At 43.3% G+C, this 11,680-nt stretch overlaps 2 protein-coding genes across 3 annotated transcripts in view; both read left to right on the top strand.

Annotated features, from left to right (window-relative positions):
- LOC106603240 (cGMP-dependent 3',5'-cyclic phosphodiesterase) overlaps positions 1-3,348 on the top strand; it is a 50,074-nt gene extending 46,726 nt beyond the window's left edge. The window contains exons 23-29 of the mRNA XM_045717061.2: positions 276-323; positions 489-563; positions 655-754; positions 1,296-1,408; positions 1,813-1,851; positions 1,976-2,082; positions 2,247-3,348. Coding sequence (XP_045573017.1) covers positions 276-323; positions 489-563; positions 655-754; positions 1,296-1,408; positions 1,813-1,851; positions 1,976-2,082; positions 2,247-2,403 — 639 coding nt within the window. The 3' untranslated portion in view covers positions 2,404-3,348. The remainder of the gene's footprint in view (positions 1-275; positions 324-488; positions 564-654; positions 755-1,295; positions 1,409-1,812; positions 1,852-1,975; positions 2,083-2,246) is intronic.
- A 215-nt stretch (positions 3,349-3,563) lies between these two features.
- Positions 3,564-11,561, top strand: LOC100306801 (myotubularin related protein 2). 2 transcript variants are annotated; one of them, NM_001165340.1, is given in 16 exon segments: positions 3,564-3,760; positions 4,268-4,373; positions 4,489-4,512; positions 4,640-4,703; positions 4,792-4,886; positions 5,907-6,011; positions 6,211-6,315; positions 6,416-6,499; positions 6,578-6,727; positions 6,860-7,048; positions 7,273-7,458; positions 7,534-7,740; positions 8,009-8,101; positions 8,278-8,391; positions 8,598-8,774; positions 9,221-11,368. In NM_001165340.1, coding segments are annotated over 16 exon segments (1,941 nt in total). In that variant the 5' UTR covers positions 3,564-3,680; the 3' UTR covers positions 9,383-11,368.
- Positions 11,562-11,680: the final 119 nt, after the last annotated feature.

Genomic DNA, 11,680 nt, shown 5'->3' with positions numbered 1-11,680 from the left:
AGATTCTACTTGAAAACTTCACAGATAAACAATTTCCAATTTTGCTCATCATTAAACAGTCAATAGACATGAAATCATAATACTACACACTGTGTAGGACATTACTAAATACTTCTTAATAACAACCCAAATGTTAAAAGCGGCGGAGTTTCCCTTTAAATTTAGCCATAGAATCAATGACCAACAAATAAACATAATTTTGCTTACTGGAGTCACACAAACTGCCACAGAAGCATGCATTACAAAAACAATCCGTTTTGTCTTCTCTTCTCCAGAAATCTGTGTTGGCTGGCCTGTATAGTTCTGAGGGATCTGTGCTGGAGGTAAACACAAAGTTTCATGAACAGAAATGTATTATGTGTGTCCTTCATTTAAAGGTAAAAGGTAAAAACATGAGTTGATTGTGCACTGGGTATTTGCTGTCATCTAGTGGATATGAAATGTAATTGCAGCCTCACCACTGACTATTTATTGGCTTTCATTTCCAGAGACACCACTTTGCTCAGGCGATCGCCATCCTCAACACCCAGGGCTGCAATATCTTTGAGAAGTTCTCCAGAAAAGTAAGACAAAGGCAATGTAAGAACATTCCTCTTTTCTAGTTGGTTTTGTACTATTTTCACTCTGTTTCTGTGTTGTGTTTTTGGTTGCCAGGACTACCAGAGGATGCTTGACCTGATGAGGGACATCATCCTTGCCACAGACTTAGCTCATCACCTACGCATCCTGAAGGATCTACAGAAAATGGCAGATGGTAAGTCATCCCCCGGCCCATACATCCTGTCTGAGTGTCTTGTGAGCGGTAGGAAGGTAGATCTTCATTTCTACAGCTCTTCCATTTCTTATTAGGGCTCCTGAGTGGTGCAGCGGTCTAAGCATCACTACAGACCCTGGTTCGATTCCAGGCTGTATCACAACCGGCCGTGATTGAGAGTCCCATAGGGCGGCGCACAATTGGTCCGGGTTAGGGTTTGGCCAGGGTAGGCCGTCATTGTAAATAAGAATTTGTTCTTAACTGACTTGCCTAGCTTTAAAATGTTTATTTGACCTTTATTTAACTAGGCAAGTCAGTTAAGAACGACTTCTTATTTACAATGACGGCCTAAGAACAGTGGGTTAACTGCCTTGTTCAGGAGCAGAACAACATATTTTTACCTTGTCAGCTCAGGGATTCGATCTAGCAACCTTTCGGTTACTGGCCCAACGCTCTAACCACTAGGCAACCTGCCGCCCCACTTTTAAATAAAGGTTAAATAAAAATGTAATTAGATCATATTGTCTGTTTTGTCTTCCAGTGGGCTACAACAACAAAGAACCTCAGCACCATAACCTGCTACTGTGCCTGATCATGACCTCCTGTGACCTCTCTGACCAGACCAAAGACTGGAAGACAACCTGGAAGATCGCTGTAAGTACCCACTCAGATCTGACTCCTCTAATAAGAATTTTGGGGGTTCTTATATTTGTCCTTTTATACTCGTGTGTAATGGAAATGTTTTTTGGGGGGATATTCCAATTCCTCCTGAGACACCTGCAGGAAGTGGGGTCGCGCCCCTGGAGCCATTAGGGTTAAGTGCCTTGCTCAAGGGTACAGCGACAGATAAAAAAAATCTTCACCTTGTTGGCTCCGGTATTCAAACCTGCAAACTTTCGGTTACTGGCCCAATGCTCTAACCTTGAGGCTACCTGCCGCCGCTAAACCAACTGTGCTCACCTCTCCACCTTATTTCATTTACATCCATTTTATTGTTCTTAGTAAGAGGGCCTCCATGTAGTATGCTAACATGAAACTCATGTCTGTTTTTGTGACAGGGACTCATTTACAAGGAATTCTTTTCTCAAGGAGATCTGGTATGTATGCAATTATTTATGAATGCCAAACATTGTATCCATCATATTGTTCTCTGTGTCCATGTAGTACAGGCACCTTTATAATTTCCTGTGTGTGTGTGTGTCCCTGTGCTTGTGGCTGCAGGAGAAGGCTATGGGGAACCGTCCCAGTGAGATGATGGACAGAGAGAAGGCCTACATCCCAGAGCTACAGACAGGCTTCATGGAGCACATAGCCATGCCAATCTACAAGTGAGCCTCTGACTGATCTGTAACCCCCATATCTGGGAGATGAGTGGTGTAATTGTTATCTCAGACAATAAGAACTGTTGTGTGTTGTATATGCATATTAGTAGTCCCTCCTTAGCTTGTGTCTGACTATACTTTCCTCCCGGCTTTGCTCCCTTCTCCTGCAGACTCCTCCAGGACCTGTTCCCCAGGTCGGCAGAGCTGTATGACACCGTGGCCAGCAATAGAGAACAGTGGGGCAGGGTCTCTCACAAGCCGGGAAACGATTCTCTGGATTACCTAGATGCAGAGTTTGAGCAGCTACAGGATGAGCAGAATGGATAGGACGGACAGACAGAGCAGGGAAGGGGCGATGAGACCAATGGTAGCCCTCCGGCCCAGCAAGACAAACTAACAACTACAGCATCAGTAATGTATTACCTCCCCCTGAAAATACACCTATTTTACAGGTTGTTGTGTGGTGTTGTTGCTGATACAGAAATCTAAATGATCATTAGAGTGTGTCACATTGCAGCAGGTATAGAGCAACACAATGCAGATAGCAGGGGGAGACCGAAAATGATTGATTACACATAATTGTAGAAGACAATACTGATGGCTTTGATCTCATTTTTCAAATTATATATTTTTTCCTTTGCCTGGAGTTTCTAACAATGATATTTGAACTTTGTGTGAATCTTTACAGGCAGGTATTGAGGGTTACCAGGTCAAAACATGTACATTATAAACAGAATGTTACAAGCTTGCCTTACTTTGTCTAAGTTGCCTTCAATGTGAGAAACTGCTGGATTGATAATATATACTTTGTGGTATTGTGTATATAACAATGTTAGTGATTGGAATACACAATACTGTAAAACGGTATATTTTTTTGTTATAAATGTACTAGTTGATAGCGCACAGATTTTTCTTAACATGTAAATGGTAGAATTGGCGTTACCACCACTTTGGGGATTCCCTGTATTGCCTGTAGAACCCCAAACGTTGTTTTCAGGGTTTGGTCTAAATCTGGGGCTGATCATCTCACCCTTTGGACATTGCTTTTTGAATGTTTGACAGGTACAAATGGCATATGCTTTTTGTTTTTGGAACAGCTATATTCAGTGATTATGTTGATGTACTGTACAGTATGTATGTTGCATTTTCCTATTTCCAAATAATAGAGATAATTCTGTGAATTCTGAATCTACATGTTAACATCATGCACTGGATATTTACATTTGTTCTTAATTAATAGTTGTGGACAAGTAAAATATTGTTCACACAATGTATTAAGTACGTGTCCTTTCTCAATCAACATCTTCACCTTCTCTCTACATATTTATCTTTAAAAATCTGTATTCCTGAAGCATGTTGTTGTTAATGGTGAAGATAGTGTTGGGCTACATGTAATAACCAGTAATGGCGGCAGGGGGCGCTACCCCCAACTCCAAACACCACTCCCTTGTTTATTATGGGTTGGGAACTCTGGGAAAAGATGGCAGCTTCCTGTCTGTACCTGGGATTTACTTTTCACCAAGGACGGAATCAAAACAGTTGCATGTAGATATCTGCCCAATCGCCTCAAATTCAAATATTTGAAAACTTTACTAAGATTTACCATGGAGAAGAGCGGAAGCATCGACAGTCTGGGTTCGAAGCAATCCTCGTCAAGGCAGGCCAGTGTTGATTCATTGTCCAGGTGGGGCTCGTTCAACTAGCTCCCTGTGTAGTCGATTGACAGGAGCTTTTATAGTTGTCTAACTACTTGCTATCTAAATGTGGCGAAAAATTGTCGATAGTGAAGATATTGAATTTTACTAGTGTAATTCAATGAAAGATGTTGAAGTATCAGCTAAACCTTACTGGGAGATTCGGGTTACAAAAGTCGCTATAGTAGGCCGCCCGAGAAGGTAAACAGTTTGCCCAAGAAAGCCTTACTTTATACTACTAACGTTATCTAGTTAGCTAGACAATGTCAGATTCCACAGCCATCTAGTCTGGGTACAAATAGCCCAGGGGACTGAAAAACAGAGAGGGTCTGTAACATACAGAGTGGATCTATTCTCCAGTCCCCTGGGCTAGGTGCCAGCCATTTAGTTTCTGCTTTAGCGAACACGGCTGTCAAATGAACAAGCAATTTTGGTATGGTATTATTTCTCACTGCTCATTATCCTATAGTACACCTATTCTGCAATTCTGTTGACAGTACGTCCACGTCTCGTTCTGACCGGTCCACTCACGCTGCCAAAACCCCCTATGCGATGTCTTCTGACAATGTGTCCACCTCAACAGAGTTCTCCCCAGAACTACGGGTTGGTACAGGGTTTTTCACCTACAACTTTACACAGATTCAGTTCTACTAATGTAGCAATAGCATCTTAAACATGTCTGCGGTTAACCCTCTCGCTTTTCCCCTAATGATTTCAGGGCAGACCTAAAGCAGTTGCCAAGGTATAGTCTTCCATCCCTCTTCCCTCAAAGATTTGCGTTGGTGTTTAAGTAAAAATAATCAACTTGATTTGTGCTGTTGGCTACTCAGTATGTTTTACCTATACATTGGATATTGTTTTATATACAGGTGCTCAGGGATTCAAACAAAGAAGAACCACAGTTACTACCAAAGGAAAGTGTGCAAGACATGGGTAGGTCATCTCCCCCACCCCCCAGCTATGGGTTATTTTTGGTTTAATGGAATGACCTGCTTAAACTTTTATCTGTATTTTCTAACAGCCAAAGACGTCACCTACATCTGTCCTTACATTGGTGCACTGAGGGGGACGTTGACTGTCACCAACTACAGACTGTTTTTCAGATGCACGGACAGGGTATGTTTTTCAGATGCACGGACAGGGTATGTTTTTCAGATGCACGGACAGGGTATGTTTTTCAGATGCACGGACAGGGTATGTTTTTCAGATGCACGGACAGGGTATGTTTTTCAGATGCACGGACAGGGTATGTTTTTCAGATGCACGGACAGGGTATGTTTTTCAGATGCACGGACAGGGTATGTTTTTCAGATGCACGGACAGGGTATGTTTTTCAGATGCACGGACAGGGTATGTTTTTCAGATGCACGGACAGGGTATGTTTTTCAGGTGCACGGACGGGGTATGTTTTTCAGGTGCACGGACGGGGTATGTTTTTCAGGTGCACGGACGGGGTATGTTTTTCAGGTGCACGGACGGGGTATGTTTTTCAGGTGCACGGACGGGGTATGTTTTTCAGGTGCACGGACGGGGTATGTTTTTCAGGTGCACGGACGGGGTATGTTTTTCAGGTGCACGGACGGGGCATGTTTTTCAGGTGCACGGACGGGGCATGTTTTTCAGGTGCACGGACGGGGCATGTTTTTCAGGTGCACGGACGGGGCATGTTTTTCAGGTGCACGGACGGGGTATGTTTTTCAGGTGCACGGACGGGGCATGTTTTTCAGGTGCACGGACGGGGCATGTTTTTCAGGTGCACGGACGGGGCATGTTTTTCAGGTGCACGGACGGGGCATGTTTTTCAGATGCACGGACGGGGCATGTTTTTCAGATGCACGGACGGGGCATGTTTTTCAGATGCACGGACGGGGCATGTTTTTCAGATGCACGGACGGGGCATGTTTTTCAGATGCACGGACGGGGCATGCTTTTCAGATGCACGGACGGGGCATGCTTTTCAGATGCACGGACAGGGTATGCTTTTCAGATGCACCGACAGGGTATGCTTTTCAGATGCACGGACAGGGTATGTTTTTCAGATGCACGGACAGGGTATGCTTTTCAGCTTTCAATTGGTCTCCATTCCACTCTTCAGGATGTCAAATCAGTGTTCTTATTATTTCCTTTGTCTCCTAGGAACCAGCGTTTGTGCTGGACTTGCCCCTGGGGGTAGTGAGCCGCGTGGAGAAGATAGGAGGTGCATCTAGCCGTGGTGAGGTCTCCTACGGGCTGGTCTGCAAGGTGAGCAGTGACCACCAAAAAAAAACGTCTGGAACATCCCTTACCTGATGTTTATACTAATATATAAGCTCTTTGTTGCTCTCAAAGAGAACAGGCATTTTTCTTATACTTCAGACTCTAATCACTGCATTCTAGTGCTTCTTCTTTCTCTGAGTGTAAATGACAATGGTTACAGTGACCTGTCACTCTGTCTCCTCAGGATATCCGTAATCTGCGGTTTGCACACAAGCAGATGGAGGACTCACTCAGGAAGTCCATTTTTGAGATCCTGATGAAATTTGCCTTTCCTGTTTCCAATGGTTTGGTGAGTGAGTCACTAGGTCTGTTGCCCATGGTCTGCTACTGTGTACTATAAAGGCCCAGGGCCAACTGACCGACTATTTTTTTCCCTCTGTCATCCACAGCCAACCTTTGCCTTTGAGTATGGGCAGGTCTATCCTGAAAATGGCTGGAAAGTGTATGATGCTCAAGCGGAATACAAAAGACAGGTATTTGGAAGATTTCAAAAATCTGGGCTTTAGGTATAAGTTATTTTTAAATGTTTTTATACTCGTATGTGTGTGTAGGGATTACCCAACGAGAGCTGGAGGATAACTAAAGTGAATGATCACTACGAAGTGTGTGACACTTACCCATCAAACCTGGTGGTGCCTGTCAACATACCAGATGAGGAGCTGAAGAGAGTGGCTGCCTTCAGAGCCAAGGGCAGGATACCTGTGAGTTAACATTTACACTTCACACTGTCCCCACTCTTTAACTGTCTGCAGTACCTCTGTAGTAGTACGCTGATGTAGTGCCTGCGGTCTTGTGTTATTATCCGTGCCAATGCCTCTGCTGTGGCTCTGCAGGTGCTGTCGTGGATCCACCCAGAGAGCCAGGCCACAGTGACCCGCTGTAGTCAGCCCATGGTCGGGGTCAACGGCAAGCGTAGCAAAGACGATGAGAAGTACCTCCAGGCCATCATGGATGCCAATGCTCAGTCCCACAAGCTCTTCATCTTCGATGCCAGGCCTAGCGTCAATGCTGCCGCCAACAAGGTATGTAGTTAGTAATAATAATCCTGTTTTATTTTGAGTCAAAGTGCATTTCCCACACACAGTGCCTATACGGTTCAATGCTCAACCCATAGTGTTATTTTCTTTGGATTTGATTTTGATCTCCTCTCACAGATAATTACATTCTTTAAGTATGAAAACTATTCAGTGTTATTCAGAGTATATTCAATTCCAAGAGATGACTACATTCCCTGCGTTCTCCTCAGATGAAAGGGGGTGGCTATGAGAGTGAGGATGCCTATCAGAATGCAGAGCTGGTGTTCTTGGACATCCACAACATCCATGTGATGAGAGAGTCACTGCGCAAGCTGAAGGAGGTGGTCTATCCCAACATCGAGGAGTCACATTGGCTCTCCAACCTCGAGTCCACTCATTGGCTGGAGCACATCAAGGTGAGGACAGAAGGGAGAGAAAGAAAATCAAGGTTGAGATTATTTGTTGAACCTGTCTGTCTGTTCCCTGTGAAGCTGATCCTGGCTGGGGCGCTGCGTATTGCAGACAAGGTGGAGTCTGGGAAGACTTCAGTGGTAGTTCACTGCAGTGATGGATGGGACCGTACGGCCCAGCTCACCTCCCTGGCCATGCTGATGCTGGACGGACACTACCGCACCATCCGTGGCTTCCAGGTGCTGCTGGAGAAAGAGTGGCTGAGCTTTGGCCACCGCTTCCAGCTAGTAAATAAGCCTTTACTCCCTCTCACTGTGTAGTGTTCCTTATAACAAGCTAAAACACTTGGGACACATTCTCTTGATTATTCATTGACGTTTTGGAAATGCTCGGGACATTCTAATGTGGTAAGAGAAGTTAAAATGGTTTGAAACTTCCTCATTTCCTGACTCGCATGGGTCAACCATCGCCATTGCACAGCTTTACCCTTCTTGTTCAGCCATTACGGTCACTTGACTTTCTGTTCTTCTCCCTCCTTCCCCACTCTCCTTACAGAGGATTGGTCATGGGGATAAGAACCACACAGACGCAGACCGCTCGCCTGTCTTCCTGCAGTTCATTGACTGTGTGTGGCAGATTACCCGACAGGTGAGGGACATCACTGGTAGGGGGTGTTGATGGGTAGTCATGTGGCCTGACCAGAAAAAAAATCCAGGCTTAGTAATAAGGTACACGCATTACACACGGGATGTTTTACTGATGTACATAATCCCTCTGGATTCTCCTGATCGTATATGAATTATAATTTAACTGTTCCTGTCTAGTTTCCTGCAGCCTTTGAGTTCAACGAGTACTTCCTGGTCACCATCCTGGACCACATGTACAGCTGCCTGTTTGGGACATTCATGTGTAACAGTGAACAGCAAAGGGTGAAGGAGGTGAGAGTGCAGACTGTTAGGTTTAAACACCACTTGGATGGAGTGCAATTCAGAAAACCTGAAACTAAACTGTGTTTATTTGACTGTCTCTCATGGATGACTTTTCATACACAGTTGTCATAACAGTGCTAATAGGAATATGCTAAGAGATATGTTTTATTTGCTAATGTTAAAACCAACATCTCATACATCTAATTGTTCTGCAGGAGCTGCCTAAGAAGACAGTTTCTCTGTGGGCCTACATCAACAGCCAACTAGAGGAGTTCACCAACCCTCTTTATGTCAACTATTCCAACCATGTGCTGTTCCCAGTGGTCAGCATGCGCCACCTGGAGCTCTGGGTGGGCTACTACATCCGCTGGAACCCTCGCATGAGGCCACAGGTCTGGGCAAACTACCTCACTTTCATAGTAGTAGTAGTAGTAGTAGTAGTAATGATGTTGATAGTAGTAATATTATTTATGCTGTCTTGTATAATTGTCCCCCTGAATGAAATTGAGGAGGGGACTATGGATCTCTCTCCGCCTGTTAGTATGTTAGTCACACGTGATATCTCCTACAGCACTGGCCCGATTTTGACCAAAGTTGGGTGAATGATGCGTCTTGCCATAAAGATCCGGCATTTACAAAATTACACTGACTGGCCCAAGGCGGGATCTGTTAGTCACACATGGTATCTCAATTGGCCGGGGGGGGCTGCATCATTTGTGGGGGATGACATGTTTACTATTGCCTTGTTAGTATGAGTATAAATGGCAGTTTATATGCTTGTTTATAGCATAGTTCTGTTCTAGTGTTGACCACTACTGTTTGTGTACCTTCTTCCCAGGAGCCTGTTCACCAGCGCTACAAGGAGCTGCTGGCCAAGCGGGCGGAGCTTCAGAAGAGGGTGGAGGAGCTGCAGCGAGACGTGACCAATCGCTCTGCCTCCTCCACTGAGAGGGCGGGCTCGCCCACCCGCTCCATCACTCCCGTTCAGACCTTTGTTTGACAAACATTGTTTGACAGGGGGCTTATAGAGTAAGGCTGAGGACTGAGGCCCCACAACGATAAGGTGCCATGCCCATAACTAATAGACTGCACTGCAGGGGACTTGCTGTGTCACACATTCCTGCTTAACATGACACACTCCTGTAGGAAGCAACGCAACCACCAAGTGTCTGTAGAAACCATGTATTGGCCTTTGGCTGTTCCATCTCACTGCTGCTCCAACAGCTGAGGTCGTACAGGGTCAGACCCATAGAAATAGAATAAGAATATTAATTTATATGTCTATGGTCAGAACCCTATGTTGTCTATGCACAAAACAGAGCTGCCTCTGTTTCAGACCACCCATAGACAATAACAGAGGCCTCTAGTGGCCAAAAGGCTGTTTTAGCATGGGCAGCATCATTAAGGGCTTCCGCCATTTTAAAGTAATCAATGTTTTCAATAGGGTGGGGATTCCTATGGGTTGTAGCCGCAATGGCGCTGCCCATACTGTCACACATGCTATAATTATATATATATATAAAGATGAGTCCTCTATTTATCTCTGAGACCACCTCACAATAGCCATACTATACTTCGCTGACCTCTGCTACCAGGGTCAAGAGTACTGTAACATATAATGGTCATCAAATAATCCCTCACAAGTATGCTATAGCATATCGGCTTAACTACATCCAGTATTAATGCATTAGTTTATTCTAAAGTAATAAGTACACTAAATTATTAATAGGATAAAACAAGTACCTAACACACTAAAAGTAAATGCTCATTGAATTTCTCTGTTGTGAAAGCGAGGTGGAGAATTATACATTTTTTTTTTTTAAAGACATGCTATTTAAGCAATTTTCTGTTTATTTCTACTTGACATATTCCAAATAGGTTTTGAGGTCAGAAATGTCTGCTGTTTTGAAGCTGAAAATATTGTTACTGAATGGACACATATTTTGACCAAATAGGTTGAATGAATGTGGGTGTATAGTTAGGTATGCCATTCCATCTGATCAGTATGTTAATGTTTTCTATGCTGTTGAGTTCTTTTTACTAGCAAGTTAACTACATATTATTTCCATTCCCTTAGCCTAGATTGTGTGTACAGTTTATACCATAGACTTTTAGGTTAATACTGAGCTCTGAGTCTCAGTTATAATTAGGTGATAACTTGAGGGCTTTGGTGATGTCACGTTGCAGACTGTTTACCCAAAACAGATCAGTAAAATTGACAATGTGCATGACATGGTTTAGTTGAAAGGTCATACCCACAGGTTGTTCATAAATGCTGCATATGTATAGAATAACAAATTCTACAGAAACTAGAAACTGAATACCACAGATGGCACTAACCATTCCTCCATGGAAGACGTTAATACTCACCAACAACATGCCTCTCACAGGCACAGTGATGTAGAGCTTTGCACTGTTGTTTAAAATAAATAGTCACAACAGGGTTTTGTCTTTGAACAGTGATCTGATTACTAACCAGAGGAAAAGTAGTGAGGCTCATTCCCCACTAGTGCAATGATGAAGTGGCTTTTTTCATGGCCTCACAAGGGCACATCCTTAATCAATATAAATCAGTAACTGCTAATATTTATGTGTTAGTAGAATAATTAATTTGGTGAGAATTTTATGGTCAGTTTAATTGCAGGCCATTAACATAGAGCAAGGTGACTACCATGGACTGTAACCCACGCCTGTCAACAATACACGTTTGACCGTGATATTTTGATAATTTATTTGTTTTTGTTTAAATGTTAGTTTTATTTCCTATTATGCAAATTATTTCTTGTCCTTCTATTATGATCACCAATATATTGTTAGTAGGTAGGTAGATACAACATGACAAAGTTCTTTATATTGCCTGTGAACCACAGCATATGGCCCAGCACGTCAGCAGTTTATCCAGCCTGGATTTACTTTGCTCTTTGATCCAGGATTGACGTCAGTTGCTGTTGACTTCATTTAATGATAAATAAAAGACCACCACAAATTAAATGTGTGTTGTGAACACAATCTTCATCAGAATTCATAGTGCCATTGCATTGCCTAATATTTTGAGAATGACTCTGACAATGTACACAATGGTATGAATATATTGTTCTCTTTTATCTGCAGCCACCTGACAATGACATTTAATTACATGTAGCTAGCTTTTATAATTAAAAGATCTAACAGTAACACTACACATGTACATTCTAGTTACTTTGTTTCCATATTCCTCTTATCACAGTGATACAAATTTAGGCAGCTTAATGGAACTTAATCGCTGTGTTGTTTTTGCACTGTGATTGGCTTCTGTGTT

Source organism: Salmo salar, chromosome 04 (assembly GCF_965601325.2).
Source record: "Salmo salar chromosome 04, fSalSal1, whole genome shotgun sequence".
NCBI lineage: Eukaryota > Metazoa > Chordata > Actinopteri > Salmoniformes > Salmonidae > Salmo > Salmo salar.
The sequence above is the reverse complement of the archived record's forward strand: the minus strand, read 5'-3'. Positions and strand labels throughout refer to the sequence as shown.